Source organism: Podarcis liolepis (genome assembly GCF_965112155.1).
Source record: "Podarcis liolepis genome assembly, chromosome: 3".
Classification (NCBI taxonomy): Eukaryota; Metazoa; Chordata; class Lepidosauria; order Squamata; family Lacertidae; genus Podarcis; species Podarcis liolepis.
In genome coordinates this window covers 46,566,725-46,594,120 of record NC_139557.1, presented here as the reverse complement: position 1 = coordinate 46,594,120, position 27,396 = coordinate 46,566,725, and the positions used below count along the sequence as shown (strand labels likewise).

The following is a 27,396-nucleotide window of genomic DNA, read 5'->3' as shown; positions in this document are numbered from 1 at the left end:
AGCTGCAACCTGACACCTTCCGCCGCTGAATGGCTGAGACGCCTCGCTCCGCCTCCGCCGTCCGAGCGACTCATTGCCCAGCCGTGCCTCCAGAACTCGGAATCCGGCTTTCTCGTAGGCTGGGCTCTCCTGCCAGTCATTCTGAAGGACGGGCTCTTCTCCCCGGCTTTGGCCCGGCCCCCTTTCCTCCTCCTCCTCCTCCTCCCACCCACCCCCCCGCGCCTATTGATATTATTGGAGTGTGGTGCGAGCGGCCGGTCTGCAGTCGGAGACTCGCAGGCAGCAAATACGGAGAGAAAAAGCGAGTAGGGCAAGGGGAAGAAGGCAGCCGGGGAGAGAGAGCGAGCTCTGGGCAAGAGCGCTGCGAAATAAAACACGTTACAGAACAAGCTCTTTAATCCCCACCGAGTGGCAGCAGCGGGAGCAACAGCAACCAGCGCACAGTCTCTCTCTCTCGAATATATATGTAATTAGATATATTTTAAACACCTCATGCACCATGGTTTTTCAAAGTAGGCTCCCTTCATGGATTATTTTGTGTTGCGTCTGGCTGCTTCGCTTTGCACACACGGGGGAGGCACAGGCTGCGAAAGAAGGTAAGGCGATGCCGAAAACAAAAGTTTATCTCGTTGCAAGGGCTTCCTGGAGTGTTTATTCTTGCTCCCCGAGATTGCAACTGCATGCAGCCCCTTCTCCCCTCTCCCTCTCGAGCCCAGCAGAGATGAAAGGGGCAGCGCTGGGCACCCGCAGCCCCGTGCCGAGTCCTGGGCAAGGGAGCGAGCACCTCATTCATAGATGATAATGGATCCCCATTGCACCCCGATTGTGTCTGCGTGACTGTAAAGAAGGGCGCGTTTCCTATCAGGATTTAGGGCTGTAAGGTGTGCACGTGATGCAAAGCCCTGGGATGGTTTCAGGTCTGTGCAGGGCTGGCGAGGGGGTGGGGGCGCATATCGGTAGGACCGCTGGGGAGTTTCTTCTATCGCGATTAGGGGGCAACTTAAAAGGTGGCTGATAGCATAAGCAGTGCAATTCTACCCCGCCTCGATGCCCCACCACCGACATAATAAAATATGAAAAGATTCCGCCCCCCCCCCGCCGGAGTTTGTGGAGGAATGAAGCTACTCCATGACTGCAGGGGAGTTTGGGGACGGAGGATGTGATCCCTTGGGGTGGGGAGCGAGGGCGCTTCTTTGGAGTCGCCCGTGTCACCTAGAGCAGCTCCTCCGAAAGTCTTACTTGTCCGCTTCGTATCGAGAGCGGGATCTGCAGCTCTCGGAGCGGCGGCGTTCAGTCCGAGAGGGAGCAGGCGGAGCAGCAGCAGCCTCATGTAGAACTATTTGCATCACATACGCAGTCTCCGTGCGTGTGTGTATTAGCTGTGTGCACATTTTCACGAGATGTGCTTTGCCTCCCCCCCCCCCACCCGCGCCCTCTGTTGTGCATAATCCATAGGCTGCTTCTGTGTATGGCAGGGAGCTAATCTGTTTCCTCGGCGTCTTCCCTCTTGAATGGCAACCGGGGGCTTCGAAAACCTGCTCCGTGGTTTACAAACCGTAGTTTTGCAGACCTGCGAAAGGAAACGGTTCCCCACGAGATGTAAAATACATCTCTTGCCTTGCCTCGCGGGAAATGTGAGGTTCTGTGAACATATATGTTCGAGGGGGTATAATGTCTTTTGGGGGGAGAGGACGCCCCCCCCCCACCATACATCCTCGCTTTTTGAGTTTATAGGCATGAGGTAAAATGCATGGCTTAGCCTATAGTCGGAGCTAGGAAGGACGGGTCCTCCTCTTCCCGGTGGAAACGTGCCCTGTACCTAGGCAGGAGGGAGAGCGGGCGGAGAGAGGGCGAAATCAGGCGCTCTCGCTCGGCAGGCTGTGGAAAGTTTATCCGGAAGGCGGAAAACGCCGAGGGAAACCTGGCGAAGGGATAAGGAGGGGAGGGGAGGCGGCGGGCAGCGGTGCCCCGGCTCCCGAGAGGGAGGCATCTGGGGTGGGAAAGAAGCCCGCATCTCCTCACGCGGTGCCCTATTGGAGGGGCGGAGGGAGGGACACCGGACAGACCGAAGCCGGTGTCACTTCAGCCACCCCGTTGTGTCCAGAAGGGCGTCATGATTTATGAATTGACTGGAGGGGGGGGGGAGAGAGAAAAAACCCAACGCGTGTGTGTGGTGTGATCTCTGGAGTTCACCTGGGGCAGCCTCGCAAAACTCCTCTCCAACTTTGGAGACCCTGCTCAGTCCCCCTTCTGGTCCGAGAAGAACGGGGGGGGAGGATCGCCGGCCACTAAAAAAAAAAAAAGGTTTCATCGTCCACGGTGGTGTGTATGAAGGCCACCTTTAAAAGAAGGGGGGCCTCGTGGGGTTTGAGGGGGGGGCAAGAGAAAAACAATCCTGTGGGGAGGAGGGGGGAAGGCACAGCCAGCCCCACGACTTCCTGACGCTCGTTTGCAAGGGGGACTCGGGTTCAGCGGCTATGGAGATGAGGGAGGGAGAGCCAGGGTCGCAGCCTCCCCCTCGGCCAGCGGACGGGGGTTTCTTCTCCGCTCCCTGGAAACAAATCCCGCCGCCTCAGCTCGGCTGCCCGCCTGGGAACTCCGCGTAAAAGGCTAAAGGGGGCGCTTGCGAAGGCGCTCGCTGAGGAGGAAGAGAAGCGCGGGAACGGGCTGCCCCCGCCGCGTCACTTCATTAGCTGAGCGGGGACGGCTGCGTGAGGTGCAAGTCTTGCTCGCCTCCTGAGCCCGGGAGGGAGGCGGCATTCTCCTGGGTGCTCGGAGCAGAGATGCCTCTTCTGTTTCAGTCGCCTGAGGGAAGGATGGAGCCCCGAGGAGATGCTCCGCTTCCCTTTTCCTTCCTCCGGGCCAGACGAGTTCCCCGGGCTGAGTTCCAAAACATAACTCGCTTGTGCTCGGGGCTTGTTTGGCTCTGAGGCTTCGGCTGCGCTTGTTACTCGAGGCTAAGCTGCACTGAACCAGATGGGGCTTGCTTCTGAGTAAAGGCTTCGGCTGTTTTCCAGGCCTGGTGCGGGAAAAGTAGCAAGCAAGCGCCTCTGAGCATGTGCAAAGTGACACACAGTCCCCGCTGGCAATGCCAAAGGGGCTCTTGGTTAGATTGTTAAAAGATATTGCAGAAAGGAGTCTTGTGGCACATTCAGGCTTTGGGTAGGATGCACTGGTCACTGGCGAGAACAAAAAATTATTGGGACACCTTAAAAATGTTTAATAGATTCGCACTATTGAAGGTGTCCCAAGTCTTCTTTCCTTTCCTCCTGATCACAGTGTGTGACCCCCATAGGGCCAAGGATCGATCCAAACCAGATGCTATGGCTCCCAGTCAGACTTGTGTCCTAAACTGAACAGTGTGTTTACAGCAGTAGGGGGTGGGGAGATATATTTTTATTTTATTTTTTAAGCTGGGGGGATGAGTTGATCAACCATTCAGAGAATAGCTATCAGGTGTGAAAATGTGTTGAGTAATTTCTTTGGCACTCACTTCAGTGTACTGTTATCTGGTTGCGAGAGAGGGGAGAAGAACTTCAGAAAATAGCATAATAAAATAACATGCAAAAGCTATATACCTATATAACAGAGCTTTCCAAACTGTGTCGCGACATATAATTGTGTAGGGTGCAGTGTGTAGGTGTGTCATGCAAACGCTCCCCATGCTCTTACAAGGGGTTGGTTTAACCTCCGGTTTGCTAATAAAACTGAATTACGGTGTCATGAAATGCTGCATGTCTTAAAAGTGTGTCACTAACATGAAAAGTTTGGAAAGCTCTGCTTTATGGGTACCAAAGGTTATAATTGACCCCCCCCCAAAAAAGTAGCTCCATTAGGTACAGCTAGTTTTATATAGTAGCACCACCGTTCATGAAATAGTTTTCTATCTGGCAAGTTACACTGGCTGTCCTTTATTTTTGAGCTGTTGATCTGACTACTGCAGCAAAGCTGGAATTGGCCGATGTGTGGGCTACAGATTTCATTAGAGGCCTTTCTCTAACAGAATCTAAAATGTATTTCATTTTCTGTTGTTATTGACCTGGTTTGAGTTGGTTGGTTTGTTGGAGGGACTTATTTCTTTGGAAAAGAAAAACCTCTGTTTTGAGCACTTGGCAAAACTTAAGGGAAGTTTGCTTGTGAAACTTGAATAAAGGGTCCCTCAGCACCTGTGAAAGTATTTCTTTTTTCTCTCCCCAAAAAGTTGTTGTTTCTTTAAAAGTCAGTATCATAAAATAGGATTATTCTCATAACTTTGAAAAATCAAGTTAACGCACACTAAGCACTTTAAAACTTGTATTCTGTGTACTCCAGACACAGAAGAGAGATACCCCTTTCACTATAATTTTGTGTACAATACATGTTTAGGTTGTTTGAGTACCACTGGGAATGTTTAGTGCAATTAAAGAATTACAACCTGTTTTCAATAGATGTACTGATGGCGACATGGAGGGTTAAACCTGCACTATGACTTTTTTTAGCTAAGCTTATCAGCATGGTCTTTAATTAGCAACAGCAATACACAGAACTCTATTAACTCCTAGTTAGAGACCATTAATAGCTGAAGTCCCTTAGATACCTGGCTTAATTAAATAAATAATTAAATGAAAAGTGAAGCTATTTAAAGTTTGAGTAGGGCCTGAACTTCATTGAGAAGGCACGATGTAAGGATACAAAAAGATTCTTTAAAGCAATATGCTTTCCACAATATACTTAAGTGTAGGGCTGCAACCGTTGGTGCATATTTATTTCAGAGTAAGCACCTAAGTGGGACTCCCATTTGTGAGCATAGATGATCAGGTTGGAAGGCTGCATTCCTCTTTGGAAGTAATTTGAATTAAAATCAATAGTGATTACTCCCATTACACATGGTTAACACTGGATTACAAAATTAGACAATGCCTGAATATATTCCACAAAGTTCTATTTTTTATGATGGGAAGTTTATTTTTGCTTATTTCTCAAAATATGTCAACGTGCATGGATAGATTTCAAATGGTACTCATGGCAATAAGTACTTTTAAATCTAAGACTGCAGCCAGCTACACACTTGGGCAGGGATTTCAATATAATTTACTGCTAATTAACTGTGTAGAGAACTGCAGGCTGTATATTGATTTATATTAATTGGTTATTTTAAACTGAAAGGTGCTTTTGTTAACAGTCGATTAGTAAAATGTACTCTTGACTAAAACATGTCAATGTAAAAAAGAAAAAAAGAAACACCAAGTTTGTATCTGCAGTTAGCAGAATGATGCTATTTGAAATAATATTTCATTATTTGAAGTTTAAATACTGACCAACAGTTTTAAGAGGTGGTGTGGAACTAAATGCACTAATGTGTCAGTAAAGCTTTATGATAATACTCAATAGTACTCATATTCAGCAAATTATAAATAAATTTATATTACTACCCATGTATAAGCCCTTTTCTATTTTTATTTTGTTTATTGGACTGAGCACTACTGTAAAATAACAGTACTTCTAAGTAGCAGGTAAGTTTACAGTACTTGCAATTTATAACAAATTTTATAGGAAAAAATAGAAGTGTAGTCTCTGTTTTGCTGAAATGGCAACCCCCCCCACTCCAATTGCATCCAACATCTGTCAGTTTCATCTTTGTCTTTTTGAAATATATTTTCTGGATCTCAGTATGCGTATGTGCATTTTAATAATTTATTGTATAATGAAGAATTGTAAAGCTAAGATATATGTATATTTTTGATGATGAAAAGTTCCAAATTAACTGGATTTATTATTTTTGACATCTCGGTATAATATATTGTTTTATATACACACGTAAACATTATTGTCACTCTTCTCTAATACATCTTTGACTAGTACAGATCACAATAGGTTATTACATAGTTAAAAAATTAAAAAGTAACTTAATGTTAATGTATATAAATGCATGTTGCATAATAAATGTACTTTAATGAAAATGAATTTTTTTTTGGTATTTTCTGTCATTTCCCGATAGAATTTTGTTTTATATAATAAATTATACCTGAAAAATTAGTCATCTGCACTTGAGGAAGTTCATCCAGCTGCTCTGTGTTAATACTTTTTGAACTGATTTTTTAGGGAAAGATAATTTAATAAATGAAACTTGATTCTTAAAATAATTTTAACACAAATATTTTTTTCTCTCTTTCAGTAATATTGTTGGATTCTAAAGCACAACAGACAGAGTTGGAATGGATTTCTTCTCCTCCTAATGGGGTAAGTATACCACAAGAACAAGGGAAAATAAATTGCACCAAAAAAATCACACACACACAGTTTAAATTAAAAATTTTCCCAAAATGTTTTGTCAGTGTAACGTTTTTCCTGGGAAAGGAGGTATAGTTCAAACCTGTGTTCTATAATTTAACAATACGAGTGTTTTCAAGACATGAGAAACATTTCAAGCATTTAATTTTTTTAATAGAACTTAAAGATCAAGATACAGAAATTGCTGCCATTAAAGCAGAAATTTTATGTACTTATTTTCAGAACTTTACTTAACTTATCCTGATGTAGTTTGACATTACTTATATAATTAAGTCATTCCTATTTAGACTTCCTTCCCCCCCCCCCCCGTTCATTTGATCATATGAGAAATGCCCATCTCACATCTGTTTAGAAACAATATGATGGAATGAAAGAATCTAGATTCTTCTAAAAATGAAACACTCTAGAAACTATATCACATGGGCAGTTTAAATAAGTAAGCGTCCTTAATAATTTTCCTCTGATGAAATTTTGATTTAATTAAAAGGGTTTCTGCTGCCTCAGCACTTTGAGGATTGGGTTGCCCACCATTTAGAGTAGTTCTTAAATCACACAGTCTCTTTGAGTGCCTGTGAATAAAGGTTTGCGCAATCAATCCTTTAATCCAAAGCTTATAAAGAAATGTGGAACTGAAAGAGCATGAACTGTGAGTGGGGATACAAAAGTGTAACAAATCCCGTGTATAAGAAGAATGAAAACCTGTTAAGTGTCTTAGTTGAAAAGCAAGATCGTAAACTCAATCCAACATCGGGTGAAAGTAAGTTTGAAGGCTTTCGAAATGTAATGTGAGCTGAAAGTTTAAGACGAATAATAACTTCATATGTGTGTTGGAAAGAACAATTTTAGGTAGACTGCATAAAGGCATGGTCACATGTTTGGGGGCTGGGGATATAAAATGCTTCAGGAAAGGTGATGGGAATACACTTCAGTGGTAGTCCATGCTGCAAGTGTCATATTTAAGATACTGATTAAAAGAAAAGCATTGTACCCCTGACAAAGAAAAAAATACTGGTGTCATCTAGCAAATAAAAAGGCACAAAGTCTGCATTTATTATGCTTATTTGTTGTATGCGCTAGAGTCCAAGCATTGCCAAGTGAACTTATTAACACATTTTCAAGGAGAGGTTGATGGCTCTTGAGGAAAAAATAGTTTCAGTGTTCTTAGTGCATTTCTGAAACCAAAGAAAATCAAACCAAAGTCTCCATTATTAATGGCAAAAAAGGCAATAATGTGTTTTATTATATGTAATTCTAGAAAGTACCAGTAGCATACTTCTGATAATCAGGACGTTTCTGCAGTTGTTTATATACACATTAAAGCTGGGAGATTAATATAATATATCGAAACATTTTATTTCAAGGTGATTGTCTCTTATGTCCCTACTTTAAGCTAAATACAAGCATCAGTTCCGGCTTAGATTGAGTTTTCAAATTAAGAAAAGGTAATTGCAGTTACCTACTGGTACTCAAACCAAGGAAAGAAAGTAAATATGTACACTTAACTTGCATATACATAATTTGTTTGAATTTTCAGTATGAAAATGTCTTCAGATGGTTTCCTTTCTCACAGTTATGACAGATAACATATTTCCCACATAATGCCAAACCTGGTATTATGTACTGTTCAAAGCAGTGAGATGAGAAGAGACCATTGCTCAGTATACAAAGCATGTGCTGTACCACTGAAGATTGCAAACTTTATCCCCATTTAAAAAGAACTTTGGTTCTTTTTAAAAGGGCGGGGCAGCCATTTGCCTGCCAGTCAGTTGGCAGTTCTGTGCTATGTAGACCATTGGTCTGACTTAATATAATGTAGCTTCACATGATTCCTTTCTTAAAGGGGATATTAAGTTTCAGTGGGCAATTAGTTCAGCTCACTAAAGCAACAGTGTGCATTTCATTAAGCTAACATGTCATATCATGCGTATTGTGACATAAATACTGCAGTGCTTTGAAAATACAGTTTTATATTTACAACTTCTGTGCGTTTCAACATTTACAACCATCATATATTTTGTGGTAATAAGTTCCAGCATCAGTTCATCAATGTCTGCTTTTCTTAGAGCAGTGGACTAACACTAAAATGATCTCATTTGCTGTCAAATAGGCTTGTGAACTATTGTGTGATACATGGCTTTGAGCATGGTAGGCCAGTCTTCCTTAGTGCTTGCCTTCCATGAGTCATTAATAGTGATGACTTGGGTAGATATAATGCTGAGCAGCCCCTTAACCATGGTTAAAATGGCAGGGATTTCAAGGTCACGTTTCTCTCAGGGGGTGATTGCAATATCCCCCACTCAGCCCCTTCTGTCACCTGGTAAAAATTTCACCTGCTCATTACCTATTGGCGTTGACTACAATTAAGCACTCCGTGAGCACAAAACAAAAGGAGTGGCTGATGCTGACCAGGGTTTGAAAGTGGTTAGTAAAACCTGAATAAGTGTTACTGTTAACTTCACCTAATGTGAATACTGATCTAGCACTTAACTGCAAATAATAAGAGAAAGGAGAAAAACAGTTTCTTTTTAGGAGGGCGCATGCATATGAGCTGTTCTTAATCATTAACTGTTACAGATAACTGGTCCTGAGTAATGAATTGTTCCCACAAGAAGATGAGTGATTGTGACCCAACCTGATTCACACTCCAAGGCCTGTTCAATGTTAAGGAAATAATACTGCCAAAAAAATAATAAAAATCATTGGGTTGAATCCAGACCTGCTTTTCCATTTTTGGAAACGCTCTTTCTGTTCTTAGAATAAAATTGCATCTGACAGGGGTTACTGCTCCACAAACGTCATGTTTTCTTGTGTGGAAGTGAGGAGACGACTCTCACTTGTTCTTCCTCTCCCCTGCAGCCCACAATGCCATCTCCCACACGCTTCTGAAGGGTCTCCCAAACTTCTTGAGTAGATTTGTAGAGGCATGGGGACTACAAGGGGCGGGGGGGTGGGAGGGATATGCAAAAATAGCCTTGACCTTTTGCCTGAAGGAGCATACTGTATGCCACTACTAACTTTTATATATTCCTTCGTTTTCAAAAACAAAATCTGAAAAGTTATACCGAGATAGTTTCCAATATAGATGTAAGCTTTATCTAATATCAGTTTCAATAGATAAGCCAAATTTAAATGTCATTATTTTACTCCAAAGGGTTAATTCAGATTGCATTTTGGATATAATTGCAGTCATAACTTGATTATACGAAGCAATATAATCATGTGGTAATTCATCAAAGATAATTGTCTTGTATCACCTCATGCAATTCCAGGATCAAAGCTGTAAGGTGATAAGCCTGTCAGCGATAAGCTGTATGCCATATGATGTTTCCCACATGGAATGTGGTAATTTTTCTTCATTTGTTAGATTTGGAAATATATTTTTGGACTAGCCCTTTGGCCTTCCCATTGAACTATGTTCAATCACCTATTTTTTCATCGACCGACGAACCACCTCAGTCTTCGCTCAAAACAGCTTTATTCATTACCTGCAGGAGAAAATATTATTATTTTCCTTCCTTCAGAAGAAAACACATTGAAATAAAGATAATCTGGACTAGACTAGCATAGCTGAATGACTTTTACGAGTCAAGAATTTAGGGGCCTGAATTGTTACAGTGAACCAAGTAGAATATTGGGTTAAATTAAAAAATGATTTTCTTGAGTTTTTGCAGTTCATGTAAAATAGTAGTAGAAGAAAAAATAGTAGTTTTGGTTTCAAACAATTAGAATTGATAACAGTTGATTTCTAATGTAAACTTTTTGTTCTGATTTCTAATATTCAAGGAAGTAGAAATCGAAGGATTCAGTCCCTAAATATTAGAATGCTACCATGCTTCACTGGATACCATATGCATACCTTTGTAACATAGAGACTTTTTACCTACTCTAAATTCCACATAGCATACTTTTTTACTCTTAGACAGCTGCAGAGAGGCTGCATAGCAGATTGTAGCCCCGATATTGCAGCCTTTGTTTGTAGATTTACATCTTTCTAAAGGCATTTTGTTTATTTTGATACCCCTGAAGTTTTGATTGATTTTGTAGAATGGAAAGCCCATAACTCAGCAGTAGCCCCATGGACCTGCCTGCCATTTCTCTGTATCAAATGTGTTGTGAATCTGTGCCTGTTGAATAATACAATTCAGAGACTATGGCTGGGATCCAGTGTGGTTGTGTAGGAAGCTTTAGTGAATCCAGCAGGGCTTCTAATTGCAGCCTCCCTGAGCTGTCTGAGAAAGTGATCTGGAAAAATCTGCCATGTCAGACACAAACTCTTTAGATCTTGGCCCACAAAATTTGTGTGTTTTGTTTATTTATTTATGACAGTATTCATATACCACCCTTTCCTAAAATACCAGTCCTGTGTACAGCAATATAAAAACATAGCCTTTCTCTTTCATTAAAAGTAGTACAGAACATCATTAAAATGACCATCTACTCCAGAAAATGGTAAACAACTGTATATGCCTAGTGCCATAAAATCTTCAAGAGATGCATGGAGGTCAAAAGGGAGGATGTCTGCCGAATCACAGTTGGAAGAGTGTTCCTCTATAATCTTAGTTTTCTCCTTTAATTATTAAGATTGCAGACCATAGTCCATGGAATCGGTGACAAAATTTTCCCGGTGTTTCTGTCAGATCTAGAGTACCCATTTAATGCAAGATGAAGTAAATGGTTAGAAAATCATTTATATAGCAATTTAGTGTGTCCAAATTGTTTCACTTAAAATATCTTGTAATCCTTGTAACAAACTTGCAAAGTAGTTTGTTATTATTCACAATCTGAATCTTAGATAGGACAGAGGTTAAAATGTAACTTGCATAGTTCAGGTAAGATTGAGAACCAGGGCTGCTCACTCCTTTGGCTACTACAGTATACTAGCTCTCCATGTAAATGCTTTTGATATTGCTAGGGTTTGGATCAGATTCATCACCACAGTTCAATCCCCCCCCCCCATATTTTGAGAAAGATGCTTTATTGTTAAGTATGCTAAAATGTCCTATTTTAATATGAATAATTATTTCTTTTATGTTTTAGTGGGAAGAAATTAGTGGGCTGGATGAAAACTACACGCCTATACGAACGTACCAGGTATGCCAAGTCATGGAACCTAACCAAAATAACTGGCTTCGGACTAACTGGATCGCAAAAGGCAATGCACAAAGGATTTTTGTAGAACTAAAATTTACTCTGAGGGATTGTAATAGCCTTCCTGGAGTCCTGGGAACATGTAAAGAAACTTTCAACTTGCATTATTACGAAACAGACTATGACACTGGCAGGAGTATCAGAGAAAACCTGTATGTAAAAATAGATACTATTGCAGCTGATGAAAGCTTTACCCAAGGTGACCTTGGGGAGAGAAAGATGAAACTTAACACAGAGGTGAGAGAGATTGGACCTCTGTCCAAAAAAGGATTCTACCTTGCATTTCAGGATGTAGGTGCCTGCATTGCTTTGGTTTCTGTCAAAGTATACTACAAGAAGTGCTGGTCCATTATTGAGAACTTAGCTATTTTTCCAGATACAGTGACTGGGTCAGAGTTCTCCTCCTTAGTTGAGGTACGAGGAACCTGTGTCAGCAGCGCAGAAGAAGAGGCTGAGAACTCTCCTAGAATGCATTGTAGTGCAGAGGGAGAATGGTTAGTACCTATTGGAAAGTGTATCTGCAAAGCTGGTTTCCAGCAAAAAGGGGACACGTGTGAACGTAAGTAGAAAAAAAATACTTTTATGTATTCCCCTACTGAATATTTTACTGTGTCTCTCTCTTTTTTTTTAAATGACTTTTGAATGAAAGTGTTCCGTTATTTAGTTCAGATACCATGAGCCTTGGAATTGTTATGCTTCACACTAGCTGGCGTAGATCAATTGCATTCAAGGGTGGAAGTCAACAATTGAATGTTGCATTTTGAAAAGGCTGTTAAACTGACTATGCAGAGCACGGTTCATCTTTACTAATGGTGTTGCACAAACACTGTAAATGCAGTTACATAATGCAATTTTATAAGAAATAGGCCAAGGAGGACATTCTTCAGAATACCCTTGAAGAAATCACAACTTGCAGAAAAGATACCATGAACAATCTTGTGTGTGATGAATGCTTGCTGCTTATTCTGAGTAGCTTATTTGTAGGAAACTATACAGAAACTAAAAGTAACAGTATAATGCACTTGTGATTAATTAGCCACTGAAAAGCTTTTTGGGGCTGCATTAGGGTCCTAGGGGTGGCTGTAGGAAAGTTGCTATTCAGAAAGGGAAGCGAGTCACAGCATGCATGGTTTCCTCTGCACCCATATCAGATCTGGTTCCTAAAGGTTTGATTCATTACACAGGATTCTAAAATGCAAACACGTTTTATTTCTGCAAGTTTCCCACAGGTGGATTTTATACAGTGTGATATTGACTTTAGATCTTTGCAGGACTGAACAAATCTTCCAGTATTGAAGATGCAGAGAATAAGAACCTGTGCATTAAACTTGGGAGATAGCGTTAAGAATTGTAATATGAAACTACCCATGCAAATCTGTTAGAAGTATCATAAATACTGCTAACTTTGACTTTAATAATAATAATAATAATAATAATAATAATAATAAGTGACTTGGGATGAACAAAGGTTTATCATAATAGTAATGGTAAACACTTCTTTAGTATTTGCTTGGTTTTTCCCAACTTTTAATTATCACTGTTGTTTCTGAAGATAAACATATCTTCCATAAAAGTGAGAATATTGATAAAAATGAAATGTTGAGACCAGTGTCTAGACATTAGAATTCTACTAATTAAACAGTCTTCTTGATTTTAGACATCAATGGTATTTTTGGTTGAGGAATTAAATGATAACTTGTTTTTAAATTTCTCTGTGTTCATTTTGCAAGAATACTTCTCATATCTGGCCGGCTGCCAATGAAACTGCTAAGACAATATGCTACCCTGGAGGTGATCCAGGTTTCATTTTGTGCGGGGTTTTCTGGCCTTCCTCTCCATCTCTTTGTTCAAAAATAATCCTGATAAGTTTCAAAATAAGCCCATGTATATTAGATAGCTACTAACCCTATTTATTTATTTATTTATTTAAATCTATATACCACTTGATTGTAAAAACAAAACAAAACTCAAAGCTGTATACAAAAGATAAAAGCTGTCAGCTCTTTTATGTCGGAAGGACATGAGGTGTCTTAAATGCCTTTAGTCAGCTGCCTCATTCCGATACTAGTTAGAATTTTCTGCTTTAAGAACATTAATGATAAACTTCGTAGTAACTTATCATGTAGCTGGAAGAATGGTACATTCACTTTGAAGGAAACTGAACACAACATTAATGCAATTTGTTCTTCTTACTGTCAAGTTTTGTAGTATATGAAGCAGAATCAGGCTTTAACTGATCTTTAAGGTCTGCATCCTGCAATCACTTTGGATGTATTAGCAATTAATAATTAACCTCATTGGGTCAAGTGAGTAAAATAGTGAATGTTTGCGTTGCAGTCCAGACTCGGTCACCCTAGCTTTGAATACATTGAATACATTGCCCCCCCCCCCCTATGTGCAGCAAGGTCTTCGTGTGCAAAGCTTAAAAAAATAATTACCTGTTTTTTTGGGAAATGGTAGGGTCTGAATTTATCTCCGCTCCCTATAACACCATCTCTTTGGTTCTATGAATGGGTCTGATCTATCAAAGGAAAAGTCCTAGCTTCTGAATGAGAGGATCTAGCAAAGGGCACTGCCCATTTTCCCTTTGTATACAGAAAATGATTTTCACAAGAAAAACCTCCTTCTGTGTGCACCTTCCCTTTACTAAATTAAAGTGATTATGTGCATAGAAATCTGATTTTAATGGAATTTACATAGGCCTCTGTGTTTTGGGGGTTGTTATGTACATAGTTTACATTTTGTTTAGATACATCCATTATACTACTAAAATATTTTGAGAGAATTATTAATATTCCATAACTACAATCACAAACACATTTTCTGGGAGTATGATTCATTGAACACAGTGAGACTTACTCTTGAGGAAATATGCTCAGCATTGTGATATTAAGGCGGACATTGCAATTCTTGCTAACAGACACCCACCAAAGAAAAAAAAGCTGTGTTGCTGTGTTCTTCCTCCAGTCATAGCACAACCTTTGTGGAAAATTTATATAAATTCCAGCATATATGTTGTGGTTTTTTATTCTGTGTCCAATTAACCAATAGGATTTAGCCATTTGTGTGGCCAGATCTGTACAGTTTCCTAATATGTTTTGTTGTTATGGTGTTTTAATTAGTATTTTGAAATTGAATATATTTGCACATTGCCAATATAGATAGATATCTTTGTGTACTTTCATGCATATGCATATACTCTGCAATAAAGAAGCCAATTCAAACTTAAAGGAATACCTAAGAAAAGACTTTTTCACTGACTATATTTTCAGTGTGGTGCATAATATGTTTTTTCTTTAGACAGAAACTATCTTCAGGTTGAAATGAGGCTTTTTTCTGGGTGGGAAACTTTGAGAAGTGCTGATATAATCCATATTCCATATGTTCTGTGTTATTTAAAAAGGAAAATAATACTCATTTGCTCACACATGGCTATATAATATTTCATATGCTAGGAAGCACTTCTCAGTGTGCATGAAATATATATGAAAATTAATTTGGCATTGTGTCTGAAAAGTCAGACTTCCAATAAAAGCAAAACTGATCTACTCTTCAGTTCAACTGCTTCATAACATGATGAAATAGTTGTCTAAAACATGTGAAAGAAGTATGGTCTTTTTTGTGTCGCACGGCTTATGTGCTGAAACAGCGTTCAGTGCAATGTGACACTGCTATTCTGAATAGTTTTTAAAATAAATTTAAAAACCTGATTTACCCATAAAATGCTTTAAATATGGCCAGGTCTTGTGATGTCCATTTGTTTCTAGGTAATGTAGATATTATTAAATTGAGAACTGCTTGATATTACAGGTATAAGGATATCACTGTCATTTGGTTCCCACACTTACATATATGTACAGTGTTATAATTTGTGTGATGGAGAAGACGGCGCACTGTACCTTCTTCCTTCCACCACATGCAGAATATATAGTAGTGAGAAAGGTGGTCCTGGTGGAGGCTAGTAATGCATGGAGCCATGATCTGTGTGGTTCTTCCCCTAAAAAGAGGAGGACTCTACAGTGAAATGAAAGAAAGTGAAATGTATATGAAGGAATACGTTGGACAAATTTGAACAGCATATGAGATGCCTTTCTGGTGTACTTTGACTATAACAACATTTTCCCCAAACAACAGCTGCTAATATCACCTGGGAATCTCACTCCTTGCCCAGATGGCATACATAAATTTTCGCCCCATCCTCTTCTTCCCACTTGCTTCTCCTTCATCTGGTTGCCTTCCCTTTCCTCTTATCTTGATTGAAGACATAAGACTGGGTTTTCAATTATTTTGCAGAATCCAAAGACTGTAATACAGGGACATAATTTAATTATCAAAAGCTCCCCATCCCCCACCCCACCGATAATTACGTACCGCACAAAGAGTTGGTTTGTATCTGTGCTTTACACTTTTACATTATGCTCGGATTTTAGTTATAATTATTCTCCTTTATTTCAGTTATTTATTGTCAATGAAAAATCCCAGCAAATAAGTAAACAAAGCCACACTACTCCTCTGAGGGATGAACAGCGCATTATCTTTGTGATAGTATGTTGACAAACCTGAGTTTGCTGTGATAGCATTTGTGTGTAGGAGAAGGTGATTATAGAGATGGACTGAGAGGCTGGAGGATTGTTTTACCGTGCCTGCATCTGTCAGTTCTCGATAATACTGGCCTACCTTCCAGTTGTTATAAGGATTACTAAAATAACACATGTAAAGTGCTTTGCAGTGTTCAACGTGAATGCTAAGTGAGTAAGCGGGAAGTGAGCTATACTAGTGCATAATCTCATATCATGACCATTGAACTGGATAGTGGTTTCAGTGCTGAAATTTGGTTTTAAGAAAGCAGTAATCTAGAAGTGAGCAGAGGTGCTGGAGATTCAGAGACTTCATATACCTTCTAGTGTGCATTTGGTATGCAAAAATCTGTATCTTTTGTGTGCTGCATTTCCCACTGCGCAGAGCAGTGGGTGTCCAATATATATGTTTCCAATGAGAGCAGGGCCCTTTTCATGCTGTAGCAAGAGAAACAACCCGAAACATGTACTTTGAAGTTGCATCCATATGTGTAGTGAGGAACATTAATGTCCTGGAACAGGAGAAACAGGAAGCTTGCTGTGAAAGGTCAGACACCAGAGAAACAATTCTTTTTATTCTCAAGTGATGAAGAAGTTTAATTGTCATATATCAATGTTACAATGCTTTCAAAGTTCATTCATTATTTCGTTTTATTTGTACACTGCTTTTCCACACAAAAATATGCTCAAGGCAGTTTGCAACAAAGAAAACAGGAAAGCACTTCAAAGAAACACTACAAAAGCAATTTCATAATAATATAGCAAAACAATAGCAGATTTAACAACTTGCCAAAAACAAACAAACACATTTTGATACTAAGGCTATAAAAAGATTACGTAAACAAAATGCAGCACCCAGTAGCAAAAATAACAAGAGAGCTTCATTCATAGCTTCACCTCATTCCTAGAGACCCCCCTCCCATTATGTTGCTCACCGACCCTTTCCTTCAGCAGCTTTTTATAAGTTCTGGTACGATTGTGTGCATTCTTAGGTGCAGTGTACATACTGTTCTGTATCTGCGCGTGTTTCCATTGCTATAAACATTGGAAAAGGCATGACTGGAATAAGAAATGCCAGAACACAAGCATTCAGAAGCTGAAATTAAGGTGGAAGGAGGAACTGGAAAGGGGTGGGGGGGTTAAGAAAACCCAGTCAGGGCACATGCATGAAACAAGTGGAAGAAAAAAGATTTATGTGATGAATATTTGCATGAAGGGGCAAAACATTCCAAACCTGATGCGCTACTGAAAGATGGAATCATGCACTCACTTTCACCCAGCTGTCAGTCCATTTGTATTGATTAGCTCAGGAATTCTAATACAAGTCTCCTTTTACCTGAGAAACCATGGAAATTGTGCTCTCTTTGATCTTTATCTGGGCCTGAAGCTACTCTTATATTTATTGCCACTTAAGACTGTAGTGTAAAAATCAATTATTGCTCCCTCACTTTTAGCATTAATAATACATGTGCTTAATGTTTTCCCTCCATTGTGCAAGCCCCACATTCAAATGGTAGTCTAGTTTATTAAAACCAATAATATGTTCATAGAATGTGGACATGTAGTCATTAAGTCTGAAAGGTTATGAATTAAACTGTTTCAATTTAATGTGCTGTAGCAGACCAAAAAGAATTTCTGTAAGTGGCTTACTTATTGCATGGTTGTAGAAATTGAGACTATTTTTTATTTTTTATGAACTTTTATTCCTTCAACAGGGAAACTTGTGATTTTACAATATTTTTTCTTGGTCTTTTTAAAATTAATCAAGCCAGACTGAAACTGGGATTGGAGCAAAAATACATGCAAAATATCATATTTCAAGGAACTGGGTTTTTTTAAAGCCAGTTGTTTGAAGAAACTCTGTTGTAAGCTGTATAAGCTGTAATTTCATTTCATTCAAGAAACCAAATGGTCAAAATAGATGCAGTTCACAGCATTTACTATTAATGCAGGAGTTACATCAGTGCATATTTTATAGGAAGAAATTAACTGGTATTGATCTTTCCTTGTTTGAGCTAGTGCAATTCTGATAGCTTCATAGGGCCCTGTATTGCCAAACTTCTGCATATGAGGTTCTGATGTAGTGTGAAATCACATATCTCTGAAAGCACTACATGGCTATATGTGGCAAATGAGAGATGGGCCTTGTCATTACAGATAAATTTGGTTGTGGCAGCGAGTAGCCTGGTTCACACAGTGCAAACCCTGTGCCTGTGGGTTTACTTAACAAATGCGAGCAGAGGCCCTGGAATATGGATCCACAGCAATGCCAGTTGCCAGTCGTGAGGCCAAGTAATACTTTCAGCCCCCTGAAAGTTACTACTCCAGCGTCTCGGCCTTCTGTCTTTTAAATTGCAAGTTCCTAGGGCCAGATACTTGTTTTTCTTCCCTGTAAGTTCCATATATCTAGCTTTAAAATAGTTCCATATATCTTGCTTTGAAAGTAATTCTTAAGCAGCTTACCAGAAAGTAAGTTTGATTCCAAAGGCCCAGGTTTCAAAAATATATGCTGAGGAATGTAAGCTTCCACAGCCTTTTAGTTTCAACCATTCTACTGGCCTTTGTTAAAAAAATTACTACATTGTGAATCAAAACTTTTGAGTCAGAATACGTAAATGCAATCTGATAAAATCTCTGGAGTACAAGAGTAGGCACAATTGTGGATTTAATTCACTGTGGCTGGCAGATGGTTGGCTACAAGTTTAAGGCTGCAACCATAAGTACATTAATAGTGACGAAACTTGTATAGGATGTCACTGCATATAAGTCTTGCAGTGATATGACTGGATGGGCAAGTTATCTAGGTTGCCTAAATCACACGTCTCCTCTTAGGTATTATAGCTATATGGGATATTTGAACCATTAGTGAGGATTGAAAACCATAAACCTTGCCCTAGTAGATAGCAGGTACAATGTATATACAAGTAGTTGTGACATGGTACCATTTTCTTGTTTTCAGCTGCAGTGCTCACATACGCTTAAGAAAGCACAATAGCAGTCATTAAAATTCAGTAGATACCAGTCTTACTGCTTGTTACCAGTCCACAAAATGGAGTCTAGGAAAACAGTGAGGTTGATTGATGGTGATATTCTGAGAAAATGTACACAAACAAGCTGCTTAGGTAACTTGAGCACATGAAACCAATGTAGCATAAGCTCAAAGATCCTCTCAGCAAGATCTGATTCTTAATCTAATAAAGTTGCAGCCCATTAAACCTCATTTATGGTCTCTACATCTTCTTTCTGACTCCTGGGGCAAAATGCAGAAGCCATTTGATAATTTTTATTCAGCGACCATCCAGAGTAAATGAAGTAGCTACTGCAAAGGCCAAGTAATTTAATATGTCAGAATATCCTTAAAAAACATTACCGCCATGTTTAGAAATCACAGGGCTCTTGTGCACATTTAAGAGTACACCTCCTTAAAAAAGAAATAACATAAAGCAAATTCAGCATTCCATAGTGCCAGCTAATAATTAACTGGCTGATGGGATTTATAGCCATAGTCCACCTGCTGGCTTGATGTCTGGAGGCTTGATATGTCCAAAAGCCTTAAGTGAGATATCAAATATCAACCCAGTCTCTTCTGTTATGGATCAAGTATTCCATTGTCAGACCCTTAATCCTTGCACTCAAGTCTGTATATTTGCTTTTATTCATTTTGGATTTGTGTGTGTGCAGAAAAGGGGCTTGTATCTTCTTTTTCACTTATCACCCCTACTTGGGACAGCTACACTCCAGAGAACCCAGTCTTGAATCTCCAGCACTGCCAGTTCCGGCACAGCTTGGATGTCATTGCTGATTCGCACTGTCTTCAAGCTCCACGTTCCCCAAGAAATTAAGCATTGTCCCCATGTTACCCCAAGAGATGTCTAGGCATATTACCTATTTGGCAGCACATGATCAGCCACTTTTATAAGAGATTAAACTAAATGCTTACATTGGATTACGGCCTAAATAACAGATTTAGGGGACAAACACATTCAAAGCTATCAAATACAATTTGTACAGTGTGACTCTGTACAGACAGACTGTCACAAAATGAAAGTTATTTTCCCCTTACTTGGTTTCTGGATGGTCCAAATAAAAAGTCCCTTTAGGCATAAACAGCTTGCTTTGCCTTAAGATCAAAATCAACCCAACACAAATTTCATGCTCACCATTTGTTGTTTTGTTTCCTTCTGGACTAAGCCATGTATAAAGGAGCCCCCCAAATGGACTTCAGATGGGAAGCCCAGGGCAGGCAGGCATGATGCACTTTTCTACCACTTCACAAAATTTCCTGTTTGTGGGAGGGGGGGGAAGAGCTCACATCCTTTTTGAAACACAGAACTCTAGTTCCATTAAAAGGCATATAGGGCCAAGGGGATGGAGAAGGGTTTTTCCGCTCACACTTTAGGGACATCAAGGTATATAGGGTGGGAAGAAAGTGCACTGCAATTTCATATTCTGAACCCCACCCCATCTGTGTATGGGGTTGCTTTGTACCTCCTCGTTCAGTCATTCTTGCTTTTATTGCTGATGATTTGAAGAGGCCGCTGCTGGCTAGGAGTTCATATGGAGGAAAGAGTCAGAGGAGTGTTACTGAGTGCAGTGAGTAACTATTGGGTAGAAGTTAGAAGGAATCTGATGCTTAGCCAGTCTCAGGTTTGCACAGCAACAGGCAGCTTGAAATGTATGGTGAGCGCAAAATGTAAGATTGCTGCAGTAACAAAGGCACAACCAGGGACATGTCTCTCTGCGTGAGGAGAAAAGGAAAGCCAAGGGCAGAGGAGGGGGAGGGAAAAACCTTGAAGTGAAACTTAGCTAGCATAGAATAACTTGTTGCCTACAGACATGTAAACAAGTTTTAGAAACCAAAACCAAAATCATCAGTCCTATGAAAGAACAGGAAAGAACCGGACAGCCTTTGTTACCCTAATAGAGACAGCTGCTTTCTGTCTTTGGAGCACCCCTACCTGGCCTGCTTAGACCTATTTAATTGGAAAGAAAGCTATGCAGTGTGTTTGGAAATGCTCAGAGGAGGAAGAAAGTATGGAATTCTGATTACCAGACTTAAATGTATGGTTGTCTTGGTAACTGGATGGCACATTTGAGTTTATCTTCACAAGTTGTCTGATACATAAAAAGAATCATTTGTAATTAGATTGCTAATGAATTTTCTTGTCCTTTTCTACCAGGAAATTATTTGCGTTTAGGGCAACTTCTGCACATGGTTTATGTTGCTGGATCAGGAACTGCGTATACACAGCTAGCAGCAGACACTGATCTGCACTGTAAAACACATTTGGATGTTAGGCGTTTAGCACAGCCCACATTCACAGTACATGCATGTCTCCGAACACAGTCTTGTTTCATTTTTGCGGACATAATCTGATGCGGTGTTTTATGTTACACCTCGCCTTCTGAGTGTTTCCAAAGCCCTTTATAGATGTTATCTTGCCTAGCCTTACAACAACCCTAGAAGTTCAGTACAGTGGTATCTCGGGTTACATACGCTTCAGGTTACAGACGCTTCAGGTTACAGACGCTTCAGGTTACAGACTCCGCTAACCCAGAAATAGTGCTTTAGGTGAAGAACTTTGCTTCAGGATGAGAACAGAAATCGTGCTCTGGCGGCGCTTCAGCAGCAGGAGGCCCCATTAGCTAAAGTGGTGCTTCAGGTTAAGAACAGTTTCAGGTTAAGAACGAACCTCAGAGCTTATTGTCATGACCACTTTACTACACCCACTCTCAAATTTGGAAACATAAGAACAAATTTAGTGGACAGAGCTAAGCGCATGCTACATAAATCAGTGCATCTTAAAAGCAATTAACTTCATTATATTAATTAATTAATATTATATTAATTCAATAGATTTTATTATTCAAATAACACTATCGGTGTACATAATTTTTATAGAGGAGCTGTGCAAGGAGTTAGTATACAGTGGACATCTACACCTTTCAGAGGCATGGTGGAGGCAGAGTTGGGCCACCCAAGAGAAGTCTAGCATCTCTACTGAGCCAGCCTAAAGGTAGCACAGCAAAAAAAATGTAGATTTTATTGCTCCTCCCACCTTTTGTGCTTGCTGGCATGAATGGCAGGGCTCATCTGATCTGTTTCACCCCACTAAGAGCCCAGAGTTAGTATTACTCTGTAACAAAGAGAAGGAAAGGAGATATGGAATCAATGAAGGTGACCAGTTTACATTATCCCACTTCTGGTTCTTCTCTCCAGCCAAAATGGTGCCTGAATGTGTATAACTGCATTTTTATGCATAACATGCAGTCATACAGGTTTAGGCACCATTTTGATTCGAGATAAGAATTAAAAGGGGTGCAAGCTGGCCACCTTGATTTTGCAGAAAAAGAAGCTGCAGGGTATCACTCCAGAATATGTTCATAATAAAGATTTCCCCTGCCATTACCAAAACTCCCATCCCCACTTCCTTTCTCCTTCACAGGTGCTATTTACACCTGTGGCAAGTAGCAGCTAGGGTGGGCAATTTTCATCAGGAAACCAGCCTGGGCCCCCAAGCTACATCAGGAGAACCCATCGCTGCTTTTTCGAAAAATAAATGTGACCAATTTAATCATATTTATTGATAAAAACACATGAATTACCTAAACTGAAGGATTTATGTTGCTTAACTTTATGCAGCTTTGTATCCATTGTTGTTAGTTTCAAGTCCAATGATTTTCTGTCGCATGTATTTAATAGTATGGGTGCGTGGTGTGTTAGAACTATAAGCAATTGCACACTAATGAAGTTTGGTTTGAGTTGGTCTGGTGTGTTGTTAAGGAATAAATATTGAATTTCAACAGACATTCAAACATTCAGCAGAGAACTTTTTAAAAAAGAAAACTTCTAATGCACAGTATATATGAAAAATGCACAGTCTCCGCTTTCACATCAGATCTTCACAATTCTGTAGTTTAAGATATTTATTTGTATTTAATTTTAGGAAAGAACTACCATTCATTTTTCATTAACGTTGAGGAGATAACGTACTGTTAGCTGCCAGTCAAAAATGGAGTATAGGAGAATACTGACATTGATTGATGGACATGTTCTGACACTACACACATACAGTCTATTTAGGTCATTTGAGCATGAGGCCAGTGCAGCATAGCTCCAAAGATTAGAAAATAATCCTTTGCTTGAGTTATTCCAGGATATGTGAAAATTCACTTGACACCAGAGTTTTCTAAACCATTTCCTCCCATTAAGAACTGTGTCTACTTTGATATGGCAAATACAGTCAAGGTGGTTCTTCCACAAACTAAGACAAACATAAGATTTTCTGTATAAATTCTATTAGTGGCATATCACTTTACAATGGGCATTTTCAATTTCTATCATGTTCCTTTTTAACTGAAAATACATTGAAAATCAGATACTAAGGGTGAAAATAAGATGCTAAGGCTGTGTACAGCATATATTCAAGGTTGAACTTCAATGTAATTTATTTATTTATTTTAAACAGAGTTTCCACTGCTGCCTTTGAAAAGGAAGAAGTTTATAGGCACCCTGCTGTCATCATGGAACTTTCCTTTCCTTGTATCACTGTGGGTGGCTTTGGGCATGTTAACCTGTCAATTAAGGATCCCTCAGGAGCAATTTATGGTGCCTTGAAAGAAGTTGCACCTCTTGAGACTGCTGCACTCTGGGGCTGATCATTATATGAACATAGGCAGAAATCATCCAGTGACAGCCTGCAGCTGGTCATTCAATTGCATGCTCATCGAGGAGCAACTGCTTCCATATATCAGAGGCATGGTTAACAGAACCCCTCCTGGGCTGCTCTGGGATTGAAATTCCTCACTGCCATAGGTTTAGGGATTTTGGGACATCAATTTTCCATAGTAGACCAAGAACTGTTTTATGAACATGCTAGAGATTTAGAGGCTATAATTTACATTTTCCTGTGTGGATATTTAATCTTCAGTGAATCTACACGGCTCAGATTATTGTATTTTTCGCTCTATAAGATGCAACAGACCACAAGACGCACCTAGTTTTTGGAGGAGGAAAACAAGGAAAAAAAAATATTCTGAATCTCAGAAGCCAGAACAGCAAGAGGGATCGCTGCGCAGTGAAAGCAGCAATCCCTCTTGCTGTTCTGGCTTCTGGGATAGCTGCACAGCCTGCATTCGCTTCATAAGATGCACACACATTTCCCCTTACTTTTTAGAAAGGAAAAAGTGAGTATTATAGATCAAAAAATACGGTACTTTCTCCTTCCCCAGTCAGGTCAGTTCTTCATGCATTCTACAGTGAAATCAGAACAGTGTTCTGGGGTGGTAATTTCAAATGCTTTATTTGGTTTTATTAATTATACTTCTGGGCAGATTGTCAGTGGTCTTTGTGCTTTGGAATGTGCCAGAATTTTCCCATCTTTCTGCCTTCAGCTATTAGTGCAACATAGTACTGAGCAACCTAAGCCAGTAACCTCTTCTTTTCCCCTCCCACCGGAATTTCCTTGGAATCTACTGGTAGGCTTTGATCTGCCATTTGGAAGCTATTTTGCTAACGTCTCAGGAGGGTGTGTGATAGTAACCCCATGATGTCACCTTTTCCCTGTTTGATCCTAGGAAGTAAAAGCCAGCCTTAACTTCCAGGAGTTAGGCTTTGGCTTACTCATTTTATGTATACAAAATGTTTGGATTTTGAATGCTTTCCTCAGTTTCGAAAATAGTTTGGTATGCAACATGGGGAGTTGTTAAGAGAACAACTTCTAAAGCCTCATTGGAATCATGGAACAAGTTTCATTTTTCTTTGGATCCTGGTATTGGGCATCATCCCTGCATTGGCATTCATGTGAGCAGTTTGTGCGAGCTGATAGCTCATGAGTGTCATCACCATAATATGGAGGGTTATAGAAAATGTAGGTCTTGTAAGATATTTATTAAAGAAAGATATCAGAAGCTGCTTTATCCTAGGTTCAGCTCATCTCTGTAGTTTTTAACTGCCCACCCTGAGCTCCTTAGGGTCTGAGGGATAAAGTGCTTCCTAGCTCTGCTTCAATAGATCTTTTGTGCAGCAATGTCTGGATTGAATTGGGGGTTGTTACGCTTGCAAGGCATGTATTCAAACACTGAGTTACCACCTTCCTTTTCATTACATTTGAGAAAGTAATGCTTATGAATTGCCTACCTCACCAGGTCTGTTTGAATTATTCATGCAAATGATAATCCCCTGGTTTAGTAAGGAGTTGGCACCTTTATGCTAATTATATGTCAGTTGATAAAAGTGTGAGGACCTGATCTTGCAACTTTTTATCAAACAAAAATGTCAAGAAGCTGGGGGAGTGCTGCATTAGACGTTTTAAAAAAGTGACCTTTATGGTTTTAAAATGTAACTATAGGTTTGTATTCTGCATTTTGTTCTCTGAAATTGTTTTATAAAGCAAGAGTACCAGGGATCATTGCATGCACTCTTAGGCACTTTGTGCAGTTCAAATAACAAAGTATGTGGGGTGTTTCTTTCGGGGGGTGGCTTTTTCCTCCCTCCGTGAATCAAAGCACTATGTAACTAACAACACCTCCAAATCAGATCAGGCCCCCTCACAAAGCCTTGTGTCACTCTGCTGTTTCTGTACAGAATAGCTATGTTTTCCTATATAGTTCTGTTTCTCCAGGTCCAGGGGATTTGCAAGAAGCTGTCCAAAATACTGCCTGTGGGCTTTTAAAATTTGTTTTAAGGCACCGCAGTGGATGGTTTAAGAAAAGAAAAGTTTGAAACTTAGGTGGGTTTAAAACAAAAAACCCTAAGTTCTGCTTTGACATAAACAGCTCACAGGTCTTCAGAACTCTGCAGGCAGTATTCTAAGCACCCTCACATTGTAAGTTGCTTTGGTTTGCCTTGGGCAGGATAAAGTGACTAACAAATCTAATAAATAATACCAGTAATAAAGTGTTTTAGAGGCCTGTAAGGCTTAGTACTCAAAAGGCTGGTGTGGAGTTTCATTTTTTAAAAAATAAAATAAAAATAAAACGAAGTAAAATGTACAAGCAAGAATGCACACCATTCGGTCACTTGCAAATTATGTTAAGGTTAAAAAGGGTATACAAAATCCCCCACTATTTCCCTTGAAAGTATGACACTACTACAGATTATGGAAATGTGTTAACCCCTGTTACTTCAACCACAAAAAGTCCCTTATCATACTTTTCTGCAAATTTGCAAGCTTAATCTGTTTTGCAGTTGGGGCCCCTATGTCTGCAAATTTTATCCACTTTGACCAAAAGGAGGAGAGGTTATATGTATTCTTCAGTATTCAACTCAGATCCTGAAACATAAAGCAGAGAGAGTGCAGAGCTACTCGGAAACAAATTGAACTTCAAAGATGCAAAGAGAACTTTGGGACCCATGAACACCTCTGATAAATACTGAAATTGAGATGCCTTGCTGTGTCTAAACTGCATATAGTTTATTCATCTAAATCAAAGCTAAGAATTTGATTTTGTGAAAGCTTTGCAGAATAAATAACTCAGTGGTGAGGATTGCATATATGCAATTAACCATTAGCACAGTATTAATTAATAATTAACGAAAACTTGCAAAAGATTGTGCAGTTCAGGAGAGAAGAAGCGAGAAAAATTACCCATCCACTATGTCTTGTGTGACTAACTCCAGTAACTTCTATCTCTTTGGTTCTGAGAATATAGAGTAATCATGTGGTTCAGTCCTTTACATATGTTAGCATTAACTACGTGGCCCAAAGTCACTGTTCTATGGACCTTTGGACCACAATAAAGATTTATTTATTTTTAAGTAGATGGCCCAGAATCACTGTAGCATATCTTAGAATAAAAAAAAATCTTTGTGTTACATTGAATTTAACACTGTCTCTATACTATATATAGCAACAAAGATAAAAATATATCCAGTTAGCCTAATAATTTATCTGTGTTACCTGTGACTAAGGGCCACATGTGATTTGTGTTCCATCAGTTCCAAATCATTTCATTTTGTTTTGCTATGCCTCCCCCTTTTTTTGAATGCTCATTACAATTGTTTCTATTGCAACAGAATCCTCATACAGTGGTACCTTGGGTTAAGTATTTAATTCGTTCCGGAGGTCCGTACTTAACCTGAAACTGTTCTTAACCTGAAGCACCACTTTAGCTAATGGGGCCTCCTGCTGCTGGCGCACTGCCGGAGCATGATTTCTGTTCTTATCCTGAAGCAAAGTTCTTAATCTGAAGCACTATTTCTGGGTTAGCGGAGTCTGTAACCTGAAGCGTATGTAACCTGAAGTGTATGTAACCCGAGGTACCACTGTATAGAATTGAGGGTAATATTGGTGGGTTAAGAATTTCAACTTATCCCTGTTACATAGTGGAACCTTTCACTGAATCATTGGGCCTGTGAAGCAGTCATCAACAAAAGAAAACAGTTGCTTTTTTTCAGGGT

General features: G+C 39.7%; 1 protein-coding gene across 4 annotated transcripts in view; it reads left to right on the top strand.

The window, feature by feature from the left end:
- Window positions 1–225: 225 nt before the first annotated feature.
- EPHA7 (EPH receptor A7) overlaps window positions 226–27,396 on the top strand; it is a 166,828-nt gene continuing 139,657 nt past the window's right edge. Inside the window, exons 1-3 of one of the 4 annotated variants that reach the window (XM_083497509.1) lie at window positions 226–596; window positions 6,155–6,219; window positions 11,308–11,977. In XM_083497509.1, coding sequence (XP_083353635.1) covers window positions 500–596; window positions 6,155–6,219; window positions 11,308–11,977 — 832 coding nt within the window. In that variant the 5' untranslated portion in view covers window positions 226–499. Of the gene's footprint in view, window positions 597–5,089; window positions 5,493–6,154; window positions 6,220–11,307; window positions 11,978–27,396 lie in introns of those variants that run through there. The other 3 variants (XM_083497506.1, XM_083497507.1, XM_083497508.1) reach the window with 3 other exon arrangements.